The following is a 13933-nucleotide window of genomic DNA, read 5'->3' as shown; positions in this document are numbered from 1 at the left end:
TTTTTTCTCAGATTATGATAAGCCTTAAGCCGAGAGCACCATAATATGATAAGTCCTTCATCATATAAATGGTTGTCACAAACATATATATGTTTACTGTAACCATATATATGGTTGAGACAATCATGTGAATCATAAAATAACCATATTATGGTTACCACAATCATGTAAATGGTTACTGTGACTATAATAAAGTTAAAAAACTTGTAACAATATCGAAATGGTTACAGTAACCATGCCCAACTATATTTTTTCTCTGCGTGTAGCTGAGTTTTAGTTTTGAATTTGGACCTTTGAAATCTAAGATGGGGCGGAGCCTTAAGACTCTAAATTAAGGTATCTCGCGTATATGAAAAATATTTCATATGTAGTTTAAATATTTCATATGTAGTTTGACAGCATTTCGCACGAAATTTTGAACATATTTTCATTTTTGAACACAAATCAATAACTTAGGCGTACTAATTTGAATAGTAGAAATAATTTTAACTGATGTGGAGACCGGGCATATTGGGAAACAATCATAAAAATTATCCCGTTTACCTACCGAGTCGAAACGGTAACGCTAATTTGGATTATTTCGGTAACGGCATTTGAGCGATAACAGTATTAAAGGAAATACACAATCTATAATCTTAGTGTAAATGTTTTCTGTAATTAAAATATGCCAAAATGTCGGTATTTCCCGGCATTAAAGACTCTACTTAAGTATGAGATTCATAAAACCTAAACAAGTACTTATAATTTAATTTAAAAAGTTTGTCATACATTTTAACTTCACGTCTTAAGTATTTAATTTAGTATTTATCCGTCATTGATTCACGTGTGACCCTCGTCAGAAAAGCAATTGGCTTCCTAATTGAACAAGTATATGCCAGAGAAGAATATTTAACGATTTAAATAAGTAGTTGAAATTAATGAAAAAGCTTTTCAAAAATTTTAAATTTTTCAATAAACAAAAACAATAACATTAAAATATTTCAAATACTTAACATTTGTATTGGTTACTATTAAGTAAATTCTTGTTCACAGTTCTACTGCTAACTGGGCACATTCGGTTAGTTTGGATGGTTTATTTGTTATTGGTACGAGTATTACGAATAAATCACATTTACACACATTCATACGACTTAAACGTAAACAAAAACAAAACTAAAAGTTAAACAAAAAACACCGATGTTGACCGATTATTGTAATTGGCATGAAATGAAATTAGTTCAATGATTTTGGGTCTTGGCAAGGTATTCTAGTCAGTCACATTGGCATTCAGATGTTCAACAACAACATTAAACACTCGGTCAAATGTACGAATGTATTATGTCTACGTGAATTTATATTAAATAATATCGACGACCAACAACAATGACAAGCAAAATAAACAAAGTGACGAAAGGAAATATTGAATACCAGACCATAATTACGTCTAATTGTGAAAAAGGGAAATACTCGTACGTATCAAACAAAAAAAAAAAAATAAATAAAAACAAATAAGAGCATACAAATGATTATGCACAAAATTAAATTTAAAATACAAAATAAAAATAAATTCCAAAACTGCAGACATTTGTAGCTCACATTCGCTTTTATCGAAATTTGTACAATATGTGGCGAATTAATATATTTATTGATGTGCATTAATTATTAAGTTACACTGAAGAAATTTCTATTTATAGAAAATCTATAGAATCCTGTCACAATTTACATTTGCAAATACGTTCAATTTCCTATATATATACTATGGGCGCAAAAAGTGAGCAAACACCAGTGAATTATATATGGAAAACTGAAATGATGGAAAACATTAGAGTCCGACCTATACCCTTTTATTCAGAACCGAACCTAATATTCCGAATAATCTGCAACAATCCGAAACTTTTAAATTTTAATCGATGAATAGATTTTATGATTTTCACTATTTTAAAAAAAAAATCAAATAATTCACTGGTGTTTACTCACTTTTAAGGCTGTATGTATGTGGATTGTTGTTAGGGAGGCCACATCACTCTACACTACCCTAATATAATGGAAATCCAACGTAAATCCCGAGAGGACTAGTTGTGTGTCTCGCCCTGTAACTGCACTGTTTAGACTCAACATTACCAAAATTTATTTGATTGTATATGAGACCACAATGTTAGGTATATACGCACCGGAATGACATGAGTGCAGTGTGCAGTCATTGCACTCAGACAAGGGCTGTTAATTCAGCAATATCCCTGTAAGTACTCTAAGATCGCTCTTTCTTAGCGATATCAGCTTTTTGTCTTTTTTGGCCAAACAATCGTCCCGTTCGTTCCCATAACTCGTGGCATGGCTCTTATGACAATCATAATGTCAACAAGTTCCTTTAGGGATGTAGCAGTCGAAACCTTATATCAGAAGATCGTATGGCCACAATTATCATCTGATTATCGGACATCATAATCATCCTCAAACTCCTCAATATCATCCCAAAAACTTAACAACGCAAATGAGGATTGTATACATCTACGCCTAGGGTATTCAATCGATTAACCGATTAATTTTGGTCGGTTAACTGTTCGAATAATTCAAAATTGACGATTTTCAAATAACAAATAAACCGATTAATTTGTGTTGATTAACCGATTAACCGAAATTCCTTTTTTTTTGCACTTTAACATTTTTTTTATAATTCAAATACAAATGTTAAAGTAAAATTACATATTTTTCGAACATCCAAGAAATATGTTTAGTGAGTAAAACAACTGACATATTTAATTTACATGTATTTGTCGGAGGAGGACATGATAATAGACCACGCAGAAGACATTATTGAAACGAGTATTTTATCAGAACTTATTGAAATTATTAAAAGTATTCAAAATCTAAAAACAATCTAAAAAGGACTCCAATGGTATAATGGAGGATTTTATATGCTTAGAGAAAACTAAAAAAAAGAACTGAGATATTGGATATTCTTGATCATGCCTTACTTTCAATTTCTCCAACATCTACAATCAGCGAGATAGTTTTTTCCAAGTCAATTTTTATAAAAGTTTTTTTTGGTTGAATTGTTATGTTTTTTTTTATGATTTTGTTCTTTTATTAATAAAATACTTAAAATAAGAACTCAAAATTCGTGGTTTTATTTTCTGTTTAAAATTAAAATAGAAATTATTCGGTTAATCGAATAATTTAAAATAATAAAAAAAAATTATGCGAGAAACTAAGTAGGACATGACCTAATGATCTGGTAATATAATCAAATAATTCTAATAAAATAAGTCAAAAACAAATATATTTGCAAATAGTGGCAGATAATAAAGAGTAAGCAATTAAATGGTTATAAAAAAATGTAAATTTTCAGATATTTACATTTGGGTGGCCCTTAATAAACAAAAGTTGGATTTTGCCAGTCTCACCCCCAGTTGGTACTAAATCATCCTGAAAAATTTAAGGTAAATCGGTTGAGGTTAAGACGTGCGCAAGCCCTCAGAATAGGAAAAAATCCAATTTGTTCAGTTTTTGTAAAAAATTGCTATTGCAATTTAATTTAAAAGAATAGAAATGTGTACGTAATTGTCGTTCTAATGAGACATAAAAACCAAAAATTGGTTAAAAAATTTTATAGTTATTCAAAATTCCCCAGGCCATTAACGTGTCACAGGTCACTAGAACAAGAAATGTTGGATTAGAACTAACATATTTTGAGAAATATTAAAAAGCTAATTTTTACTTAACATATTTACTTGTACATATGGGCAAATCCTGCGTGACGAACGTTTCATTCGTACACGTTTTCATATTTAAATATGAACATTTTTTGGTTTTTCAAATAAGATACCTCCAACGTATACTATACGCTATAGTGAGATTTAAGTGCAATTCCAAATGGCATAAGACATTTCCTTTTAATTGCAATTTCTTGCGAAATAATAGATCGCAAAATTTTGTGACGCACGTTACAAAAAGTGGAAGTAACATTAAAAGTTGAAGTGTTTATTCGTAATTTTAGTGAATTTGGCATAAAAAGCACACAAAATCTATTCCTAAAAGAAAGATGAATGAAAGAGAATTCTAATATAACTTATTAGCATGAAAAAACATTTGCCGTTTTCATAAAAAGCCGAGAACATTTTTTGACGCACGTTACGTGACGCTCGTTACAAATTATCCAGATGCTAGAAAATTATCTCTTTTTCGGTGAGAAGTTGCGAAAAATTCCATTCAAAGTGAAATTTCTCAAAATTAATTTGTATTTAAATTGAATGGTCAAAAATATAGCTGTCAATCGAACCATCTTGTTAACATTTAAGTAATGATAAAAACATATATACATATCTAGTCTAATATTACAATTAAGAATTCCAAGTTTGATTCATTTAAATTTTTTTTTTGTTGGTAGACTGTTTCTGGGACTTGCCCATATATGTCTTTTTGTCTTCGTAGGATACCGTCAACCTATTCGCAGGTATGACCAAAAAAAATTATTTTTTTTTTAAATTTTGGTAAACTAATTTCCGAATTTTTTTATCATCATATTGGGATTTATTGAGAATAAAACTCGGAATTAAAATTTTTCTTAATAAGAGAAGTTTTTTGGAGAAACTTGAAGAACTAACATTAGTAAATAGCTACGGAGCGAAACCGGGCGGGGCGGTCAGCTAGTAGGGAATACAAATATTAAAAAATTATGAAAATATCTCCTATTGTTTTTCCGTACCTGCGATTTAAATTTTGCAATTTTCGAGGAAAACTAATTATTTGGCCATAGTTTGGCGAATTAGCTCAATTGCCTTACTTATTTGAATTTTAAGTAAAACCTATAAATACACTGTGAAAGTTTTACTTTAACGTTTTGGAATTTCTAATGGAAAGATAGCGAAAGCGAAATGTTATATATTTTTGGGCCGATTTTGATGAAACTTAAGAAAAATATAACATGAAGTCTAGTATTTATAATAACAGCACAAAAATGGAGATTAACCCTTAATGGCACTTGGGGTTAAAATGTCAGGCACAAAAATGGAAATGTTGTTTGAAATATGTGTCTCATGGAAGGTAGATAGAATGGACTGCCTCCTGAATATATATTATGAAGATAACATAAGAACCAGGGCGTCTTTCGTTGATTTATTATTGAAAAATATACCTCCCTCCTCCTTGTCCCTGGATATATCAAGAAATTAAAAAATTTGACTGTTAAGGAACAAGTCTAATTAAAAAAGTATGTTTAAAAGCTCTGCATTAAGTGTTTTTCGAGTAACAGTAGGGTCCAGATTTAGAGCTTTTTGAACAAGAATATGAGCAAAGATTTGTTACGTTTTAAATGACTCTAGTACACCTATTAATTAAAGAATAAGATAGCTAATAATCTGCTTCTGTGCCTCACAACATTTTAATGAAATGTACAGCATAATTTTTTTTGTCGACACTTTCCAGTTCTCAATTAAATTTCCATGATTTTCATAATCTCCGCTATTTGCACTTCTAGTAGTGAAGCATTAAATATTCGACAACATTTTTTCTTCGAGGTTTCGTTCAAGGTCAACACTCTTTGAATGACGCTGATGGTTACAGACGCATTGTTGACTACACCTCCGACCCCATCAATGGCTTCAACGCTGTTGTCCGTCGTGAACCTTTGGTTGCCGCTGTTGCTGCCCCCGTTGTCAAAGCTGCCCCTGTTGTAGCTGCCCCTGCTGCCGTTCCATTCACATATGCTTCCGCCCCTGTCGTTCAACACTCCGCTCCATTGGTTGCTGGCCCAGCTGTAGTGAAAACTACTTTCGCATCTCCCCTTATCTCTTATGCTTATTAGATAAATGCTTTCGGATTGATTGCGACTGTTAGATTAATAAAGATGTGATGACTATTTTATTTTATTAGAAATTTAATGTTGTTTTATTTCATTGATGTCCTTCAAAAAAATATATTTAACCTTTTCTAAAAAAAATGGTCAAATTGACCCCTAAAGAGAGGAGCTGAAGTGTTAAGATCTTCCACAAAAATGATCCCCATAGAATTCCACAATATAACTCTGACAGTAAGAATTCTTTCAGATAATAACTTACAACCGTTTTTTCATTTAGTTAATGCTCCCTTCGATCAAAAAAGTAAAATTTTGACCCACTGCACTATGTGTCCAAAAGCCAAAAATGCGGCAAAAATTATTTCTAAGGGATCTAGGGATCTACTAAAATAAGCATTTTCTTTTTGAAATTGGCAATACCCCTCCCCTCCTTTCTGATAAACACCTCCCCCACCAACTCACAAACATTTTCAATAAAAATCTCAATCTATATTCTCATAGCACTTTCCACAAATACAATTTTAAAAAAGTTGCCATTAAGCTCTCATGCTTCTCTAAAAGTAGTTACAAAAAATGTGAGTATGTGTCTAGAAAAAAGAAAATTATTTTCTTCGGTGCAAGTAGTAGCAAACAATTTGGCCTTCCCACAAATTACCACATATGTATCATTCCTTGGGCAAATACAGGCAACGTAAGTTCTATACTACAGAAGACAAAGAACTTTTTCATAACTTCACAAAAAACTTTACTAATAAAAACACGAAATTTTACACATAATATAAACATTTAGTAAATATTTTAAGTACACACCTCCGGTATTGTAATCCATTTTGGTAAAATCTTAGTTATAACCAATTTTATTAAAAAAATCACTTTTTCCCTAATGCAATTTGTTTTACTTTTTTCAGATTGAAAACTCTAAAAAATTTCATAGCTGTTTATATATAAACTAAGTGGCCAATTTGCATAAATTCTTGACTTTATGTAGTCGAAGTGTTAGGAATTGAACCGAACATTTTTTTTCCAGTTCTCAATTAAATTTCCATGATTTTCATAATCTCCGCTATTTGCACTTCTAGTAGTGAAGCATTAAATATTCGACAAAATTTTTTCTTCGAGTGTACACCAACGCAAAATGCACTGCGATTTCTTTATACGCAGGCGCATGAGGTGCATTTATTTAAAATTTAAATTGTAAAAAATATAACCAAAATTCGTTGATGTTGTTGATTGTGGGCCTAAAGTTGCTTAAACAAAATATTGGAAAATGTTCAAATTAACACCAATTGCGTGCTTTGACTTTGGTTATTTAATTTCGGCTGTTGATCCACAGCGTTTACTGCTACTGTCAGTCGTTCTGTCAATTGGCCAGTCGTTGAGAAACAGTTCAAAAATTAAATAAATAATCATTGTTGTTTGGGTGGATAAACAAATATTTTTAATACATAATTCAGATGGAATATGAATGGATAAAATTGAAATTTAATAGTTTCTTTAATTTACTATTTAATATAGGTAAAAATATATGTATTATGTATGTACGTATTTATAAATTGTATTATTGTCACATACGAGTATTTAATGCATGTTATTATGCGTTTTAAATTCAGCCAGCCAGTTAGCCAGCCTTGATTTGTGCATGAGTGTACATTGTTGCTAAATGTATATAGTATCTTAAAGTGCGACTGATGGTGAGTATTGTAATCGGTTTTAAACTATACATACATATGTACATTTACTAACACCTCTTGCGCTTCGGGAATACCCCTGAAATATTGAAGCCATGTTTTAATAAGTTATTTAGAAACTTTGTGTGGGTACACTTTATACTAAATTAAAAACAAAGAAGTCAATGTTTGTTTTACTTCGATATTATGACATACTATTTTGTATTTGGCATAAGTAACTGAATACAATCCACAAAACAATTGAATGAGTTAAAATTCAATTAACGTTTATTAATTTTAGTAGCATGTTGGTTTGTATTTTATCGCATTTTGTCATAGAAAATAAATGTCCATATTCATTTTGGTCATTTTGATAGACATTATATTTTTTGGGCATTTTCATATAAAAGACCATAGTGAACAATTAATCGACACAGTTCAAATCCATATTTGGTATTTAGAGCATCTCAACCAAGCACACAAAGTAAAATGGCTTTCAAAGTAAGGAATATCTTCAAAAAACAACTGGATTATTATAAAATGGATTATTATAAAATATGTAAATTGTGTTTTTTTGTAATTTTAGTTCATCGCTTTCTTCGCTGCTTGCCTCGCTGTTGCCAGCGCCGGCCTCATCCCAGCTGCTGCACCTTTGGCCGCCGTTGCCCAAGTTGAGGAATACGATCCCCATCCCCAATACTCTTACGGATATGATGTTAAGGATGCCATCTCTGGTGATTCCAAGAGCGCTGTGGAAACTCGTGATGGTGGTTTCGTTCAAGGTCAATACTCTTTGAATGACGCTGATGGTTACAGACGCATTGTTGACTACACCTCCGACCCCATCAATGGCTTCAACGCTGTTGTCCGTCGTGAACCTTTGGTTGCCGCTGTTGCTGCCCCCGTTGTCAAAGCTGCCCCTGTTGTAGCTACTCCTGCTGCCGTTCCATTCACCTATGCTTCCGCCCCTGTCGTTCAACACTCCGCTCCATTGGTTGCTGGCCCAGCTGTAGTGAAAACTACTTTCGCATCTCCCCTTATCTCTTATGCTTATTAGATAAATGCTTTCGGATTGATTGCGACTGTTAGATTAATAAAGATGTGATGACTATTTTATTTTATTAGAAATTTAATGTTGTTTTATTTCATTGATGTCCTTTCAAAAAAATATATTTAACCTTTTCTAGAAAAAATGGTCAAATTGACCCCTAAAGAGAGGAGCTGGAGTGGTAAGATCTTCCACAAAAATGATCCCCATAAAATTCCACAATATAACTCTGATAGAATTCTCGAAGATATTAACTTATAATATTTTTTTCATTTAGTATAATGTTCCCTTCGATCAAAAAATTAAAAAACTCAGACCGGCTGGACTATAAGTTTATTCTACAAAAATTATCTACTCAACATGCCCTTTGAGAATTATAAGGTTCAAAAATGCTGTTGGACAGTGTTATTAATAGGTAATAACTTATTATTACTTTACAAAATAGGTTAAGTAGTAAAACTAACCAGGTTTAGGCCAGGCGCAAAGGTTTTCCCCTCTGGTGTGTATCAAAAACCGGCTTCGCTCAGATAAGATTATTTTTGCATTGTCGGCACTATAGGTTAAACGGCTACCAAAACTGTGCTAAAGTCCAATTTTTCAAATGCAAATATTGCACTTTTTTAATGCCATTTTGTAACCAATACTCCAAATTAACTAAGTCAGCTTTTTGTTTTTGGTAAATGTTAAAGTCCATGTGTTGTCACGCAGTCAAAGACATTGCATCGTAATTACTTAATAAATTTTGTTGAAAAGCCTGTATTGCTTTCAAATTTTCAATTGCATGTTTAAATAATTTAGCGAGTTATAAACAAGAAAGTAAAAATGGAGAACAATAAACTAAGTAAGTAAGTAATTAATTTAGCACAGAAAAAGTAGTCATTTAACCTATAGTGCTGTGGTGCAAAATGAAAATCGGCTTTCTGTCGGAAAATAATAAAAAATCGGCTGATAATAAAACCATTCTGCAATGAAAGAAATCTTTTCTGAGTGGCTATTTTTCTTCTTCTAATACTGAAAGAGTTAGGATTCTCAAATATCTTTTGAATGAGAGAAAATCCCGAATGTGGAGCTTTTTAAAATCTAAATTAATAAATTTATAAATCTAATTGGAACAATTTATTCTTCAGTACTTTTGTTTTTATTGTAAAACATATTATTAATAAACCCAGAAACTCTAAACTAGACTCTCACTAACCTAAAAAATGTAGGAAACGACAAAGACATTGGCCCATAATAATAGTCAAAAATAAAGTACATTTTAAGAGAATTAAACTCGACTTTACTTAAGAGTGGACTTTAGGTCTATCATAGACAAGTTAAAGTATACTTCTGACGCTGAACTCGACTCTAAATATAAAACTAGCTAAAGTTGTTTTTAACTCGTTTAATAGCAGCATCAGCTGTTCTTCGCCGAGTAAAAAAGTTCGTCACAAAGTAAAAAAATGTTTAAGTTACAAGATATTGGTAGAGATTTTCCAATTATTTAACAGTTATCAATAAAATTAGTACCAAAATATCGTAATTATTATTAATTAATCTTATCTTTTCCATTTTTCCACAACAAACTACTTTCTTTCTTTAGATGTCCCCGTTACTTTTATTGTTTAAGTTTTTTTGATTTTTTTTTAATTTTGTATGTCAGCTGTTTATTTTAAAGTTGTTTTTAAAAAGAACCGACTTTAGTGTTTGACTATGATTATGGGCCATTTTATTTATGAAACCTTTTGCATTTTTTTTTAAATAATGCACATTGAATCGTACTACTTGAACATTATACAAAACCTGCTTTAGCAAAAATAACACAATTATTGATAATTAAATTATATTGCTTTATTTTAACAATTCCGCTAATTTAATAGAGGGTAAATGCTTGTCTTCGAACAAAAGAAAACTTTACAGAAACATCCCAGCGAAAATGTTGTTATATTGGCCAGGTTATATTTGAAGAAGATACTAGCAGACAGACTGGTAATATAACAATAGTGTTGGAAATTTATTAAATATATATGGCGGATTTCATGTCAAGTGAACAAATGTTTAAAAGTCCTATTGGATAGTAATTTAGGCACAATTTTTCAACAAACCCGGTGAAGAACTCTTTGAGTTAGCGGGGGTGAAAAGCTTTCTTTTGAGAAAAAAATGCCCATTTTGAAAAAAGTGAAACAACTTTTTGATTTTGCAAAAAAAAAATTTTAAACAATTTTTAATTTTATTTCATTTTTTTTTCGAAAAATTGAAGAAATAGTTTTGTAAACTATATGGGACAAATTTTGCTAAGAACAATAGTTTATGTAAAATCTTGACCGATCTTGTTGAAATATTGTGTCTAAATTACATCCAATAGGACTAAACTTGGTGCAAATTTCATCCTGCAGTGCACAGTGGGGCAGAATTAAAATTTTTTGGAAATAAACCTGGCATTTCTAAACGGCTGGTCCGATCGGTATAAAATTTGACGTGGACGTAGCCAAGGAGTTTAAGTCCTACAAATGATCCACGGGTGGGGGGCTCAAATTAGGGTACCTTCGATATCTAAAATTTTTAAACGCGTGCCATTTTTTTGTTTCCCATCCGATTTCAAAGATTTTTTGAAAAAACATGCTTGCGTGTGCTATTTATCTCGTAAAATTTCCGTGTTATAGGCATTTCAAATTGGACATTATAAAATTTTGCCATACCTTGGTCTGCTATTTTTTAAAATATAGGGCATATTTTTGGACCGAATGGACTCGAATTTTTTGTTGGTTAGACAACTAAATTAGCAATAATATACAAAAGATCTCAGAGCAATATCAATTATGGATCCAAAAATAAACGATTATTAATTTAAAAATTCAAAAAATTTTAGATTTCTGCTGTTTTTCGGAAGAAAAGGTGACTTAAATTCGTTTTTTATTAAAAAAAATTTCTTTAAGAAGGTATCTTCACGGAGAACATTTTGGTATAAAATATATGTCCCATTTTTCGATTATGTTTTTTATCAATTGTAAATTGATATAATCATAGCAATGTTATATTGAAACTATCTCCATAAACTTATTATAGTTAAGGTCCCCGGTTATCTTTTTTCAAGTAAAATAAACAACAATCTACATACATAAGGATATACTGCTTATTTCCTTTAATACAATTTGTTTTGAGTCTAAAATTCTGTTCTTTCTATTTCTATTTGAAGTAATTGAAAACAAAGTACACTTTTTAAATAAAACAAAACAATTATCACATCTTTATTAATCTTTAACAGCTAACAGTCGCAATCAATCCAAAAGCATTTATCTAATAAGCGTAAGAGATAACGGGAGATGCGAAAGTAGTTTTCACTACAGCTGGGCCAGCAACCAATGGAGCGGAGTGTTGAACGACAGGGGCGGAAGCATAGGAGAATGGAACGGCGGCAGGGGCAGCTACAACTGGGGCAGCTTTGACGACGGGAGCAGCAACAACCAAAGGTTCACGACGGACAACAGCGTTGAAGCCATTGATGGGGTCGGAGGTGTAGTCAACAATGCGTCTGTAACCATCAGCGTCATTCAAAGAGTATTGACCTTGAACGAAACCTCCATCACGAGTTTCCACAGCACTCTTGGAATCACCAGAAATGGCATCCTTAACATCATATCCGTAAGAGTATTGGGGATGGGGATCGTATTCCTCAACTTGGGCAACGGCGGCCAAAGGTGCAGCAGCTGGGATGATGCCGGCGCTGGCAACAGCGAGACAAGCAGCAAAGAAAGCGATGAACTAAAATGAAAAGAAATCGCAAATTAAATCACAGTCCTTTGGAATAGTGTTATTTCAATAAACCTTACTTTGAATGCCATTTTAGAATTGTTTGATTAGATATGCTCCAAATACCAAAATCGGATTTGAACTGTATCGTTTAATTGTTCATTCAGGCCTTTTATATTAGAATGACAAAATGTAGCACAGAAAAATGAAACTTCGAAGTATTATAAACACTATACAAACCGAACATGCTAATGTTAATAATCGGAAACTCTAATTGAATTTGTATGCATTCCACAAATGTGTAGAAGTAAAAAAGCTAAACATACATGATTGTAAGTAGATTCGTCATTCAATACGTTACACATAAGAAACAAGATGGAAAAAGGGTCATATTTGAATATTAGGGTTTCAAATACCCTATGTTCGCAGTCCTATTTTTTTTTTATGCTAAAATTACACTTTAGGAAACAACTGTAAGTCTTATCCGGTTTATTAATATTCTTATTAGATGTAAATAATTTTCGATCAGACAATTAAGAATTATTAGAGCCTCTACTTTTATACAGATCTAATTAATACAATATATTTTAAATGTTAATAGCCAATTTTTATTTTTTATGTGTTACAAACTTAACAATGAATTTACTTACCAACATGTATACCGCCTTAACTTCCATTTGTTGATGGCATACAAATTCAATTAACGTTTACGAATATTAGCTTTTAGTACGCTGGGTTGATGTGTGTTTATTGTTTTTGGTTTATTTGTACACTTAATTTTAGTATTCATTTTATTTGTTTTCTATATTTTTTGTCATTTTCATATAAAAGACCAGAGTGAACAATTAAACGACACAGTTCAAATCCACTTTTGGTATTCAGAGCACATCAAATCAAACAATTCTAAAATGGCTTTCAAAGTAAGGACTAATAAAATGGTTCACCCAAAGGATTAATAATGAATACATTATTTAATTTCTGTTATTCTTTTATACAATTTCAGTTCATTACTTTCTTTGCTGCCTGCCTCGCTGTTGCCAGCGCCGGCCTCATCCCAGCTGCTGCTCCTTTGGCCGCCGTTGCCCAAGTTGAGGAATACGATCCCCATCCCCAATACTCTTACGGATATGATGTTAAGGATGCCATCACTGGCGATTCCAAGACCGCTGTTGAAACTCGTGATGGTGGTTTCGTTCAAGGCCAATACTCTTTGAATGATGCTGATGGTTACTGACGCATTGTTGACTACACCTCCGACCCCATCAATGGCTTCAACGCTGTTGTCCGTCGTGAACCTTTGGTAGCCGCTGTTGCTGCTGCTCCTGTCGTCAAAGCTGCTCCAGTTGTAGCCGCCCCTGCTGCCGTTCCCTTCACATATGCCGCTGCCCCTGTTGTTAGACACGCAGCTCCCTTGGTTGCTGGTCCAGCTGTAGTGAAAACTACTTTCGCATCTCCCCTTATCTCTTATGCTTATTAAGTATTTGTTTTCGGATTGATGGCGGCTGATGGTTGTTAAAGATTAATAAATATGTGATGATTGTTTTAGTTATTTTATTTAAAAAAAAGTATTTTGTTTCATTATGATGTAAAAAACAGAATTACATATGTATATATGGAGCAATAACAGCCATAAAGACGTAAGTGCCATGATTATGGATTTTCGTTTTTCAAAACTCTCATAAAATACCATCGCTGTATAACACAGTGTAGAAGTAG

General features: G+C 32.2%; 3 protein-coding genes and 1 pseudogene across 3 annotated transcripts; 3 read left to right on the top strand and 1 right to left on the bottom strand.

Annotated features, from left to right (window-relative positions):
• The first annotated feature begins 2022 nt into the window (after positions 1-2022).
• Positions 2023-5782, top strand: LOC135951290 (cuticle protein-like). Its single transcript, XM_065500914.1, has 2 exons — positions 2023-2035; positions 5508-5782. Exons 1-2 carry the CDS (start codon positions 2023-2025, stop codon positions 5780-5782), a joined length of 288 nt encoding a protein of 95 aa, XP_065356986.1.
• A 2108-nt stretch (positions 5783-7890) lies between these two features.
• LOC135949566 (larval cuticle protein A2B-like) lies at positions 7891-8568 on the top strand. The gene is made up of 2 exons (XM_065499160.1): positions 7891-7941; positions 8027-8568. The coding sequence occupies exons 1-2, from the start codon at positions 7930-7932 to the stop codon at positions 8495-8497; spliced, it is 483 nt and encodes a 160-aa protein (XP_065355232.1). The 5' UTR covers positions 7891-7929; the 3' UTR covers positions 8498-8568.
• Positions 8569-11683: 3115 nt separating this feature from the next.
• On the bottom strand, positions 11684-12309 carry LOC135963284 (larval cuticle protein A2B-like). The gene is made up of 2 exons (XM_065515068.1): positions 12298-12309; positions 11684-12229 (listed from the first exon to the last, which is right to left on the bottom strand). The coding sequence occupies exons 1-2, from the start codon at positions 12307-12309 to the stop codon at positions 11765-11767; spliced, it is 477 nt and encodes a 158-aa protein (XP_065371140.1). The 3' UTR covers positions 11684-11764.
• Positions 12310-13085: 776 nt separating this feature from the next.
• Positions 13086-13782, top strand: LOC135963280 (larval cuticle protein A2B-like; annotated as a pseudogene).
• Positions 13783-13933: the final 151 nt, after the last annotated feature.

This window comes from Calliphora vicina, chromosome 1, assembly GCF_958450345.1.
Source record: "Calliphora vicina chromosome 1, idCalVici1.1, whole genome shotgun sequence".
NCBI classification, from domain to species: Eukaryota; Metazoa; Arthropoda; class Insecta; order Diptera; family Calliphoridae; genus Calliphora; species Calliphora vicina.
Note: the sequence above shows the minus strand (reverse complement) of the source record. Positions and strands in the feature narration are given on the sequence as shown.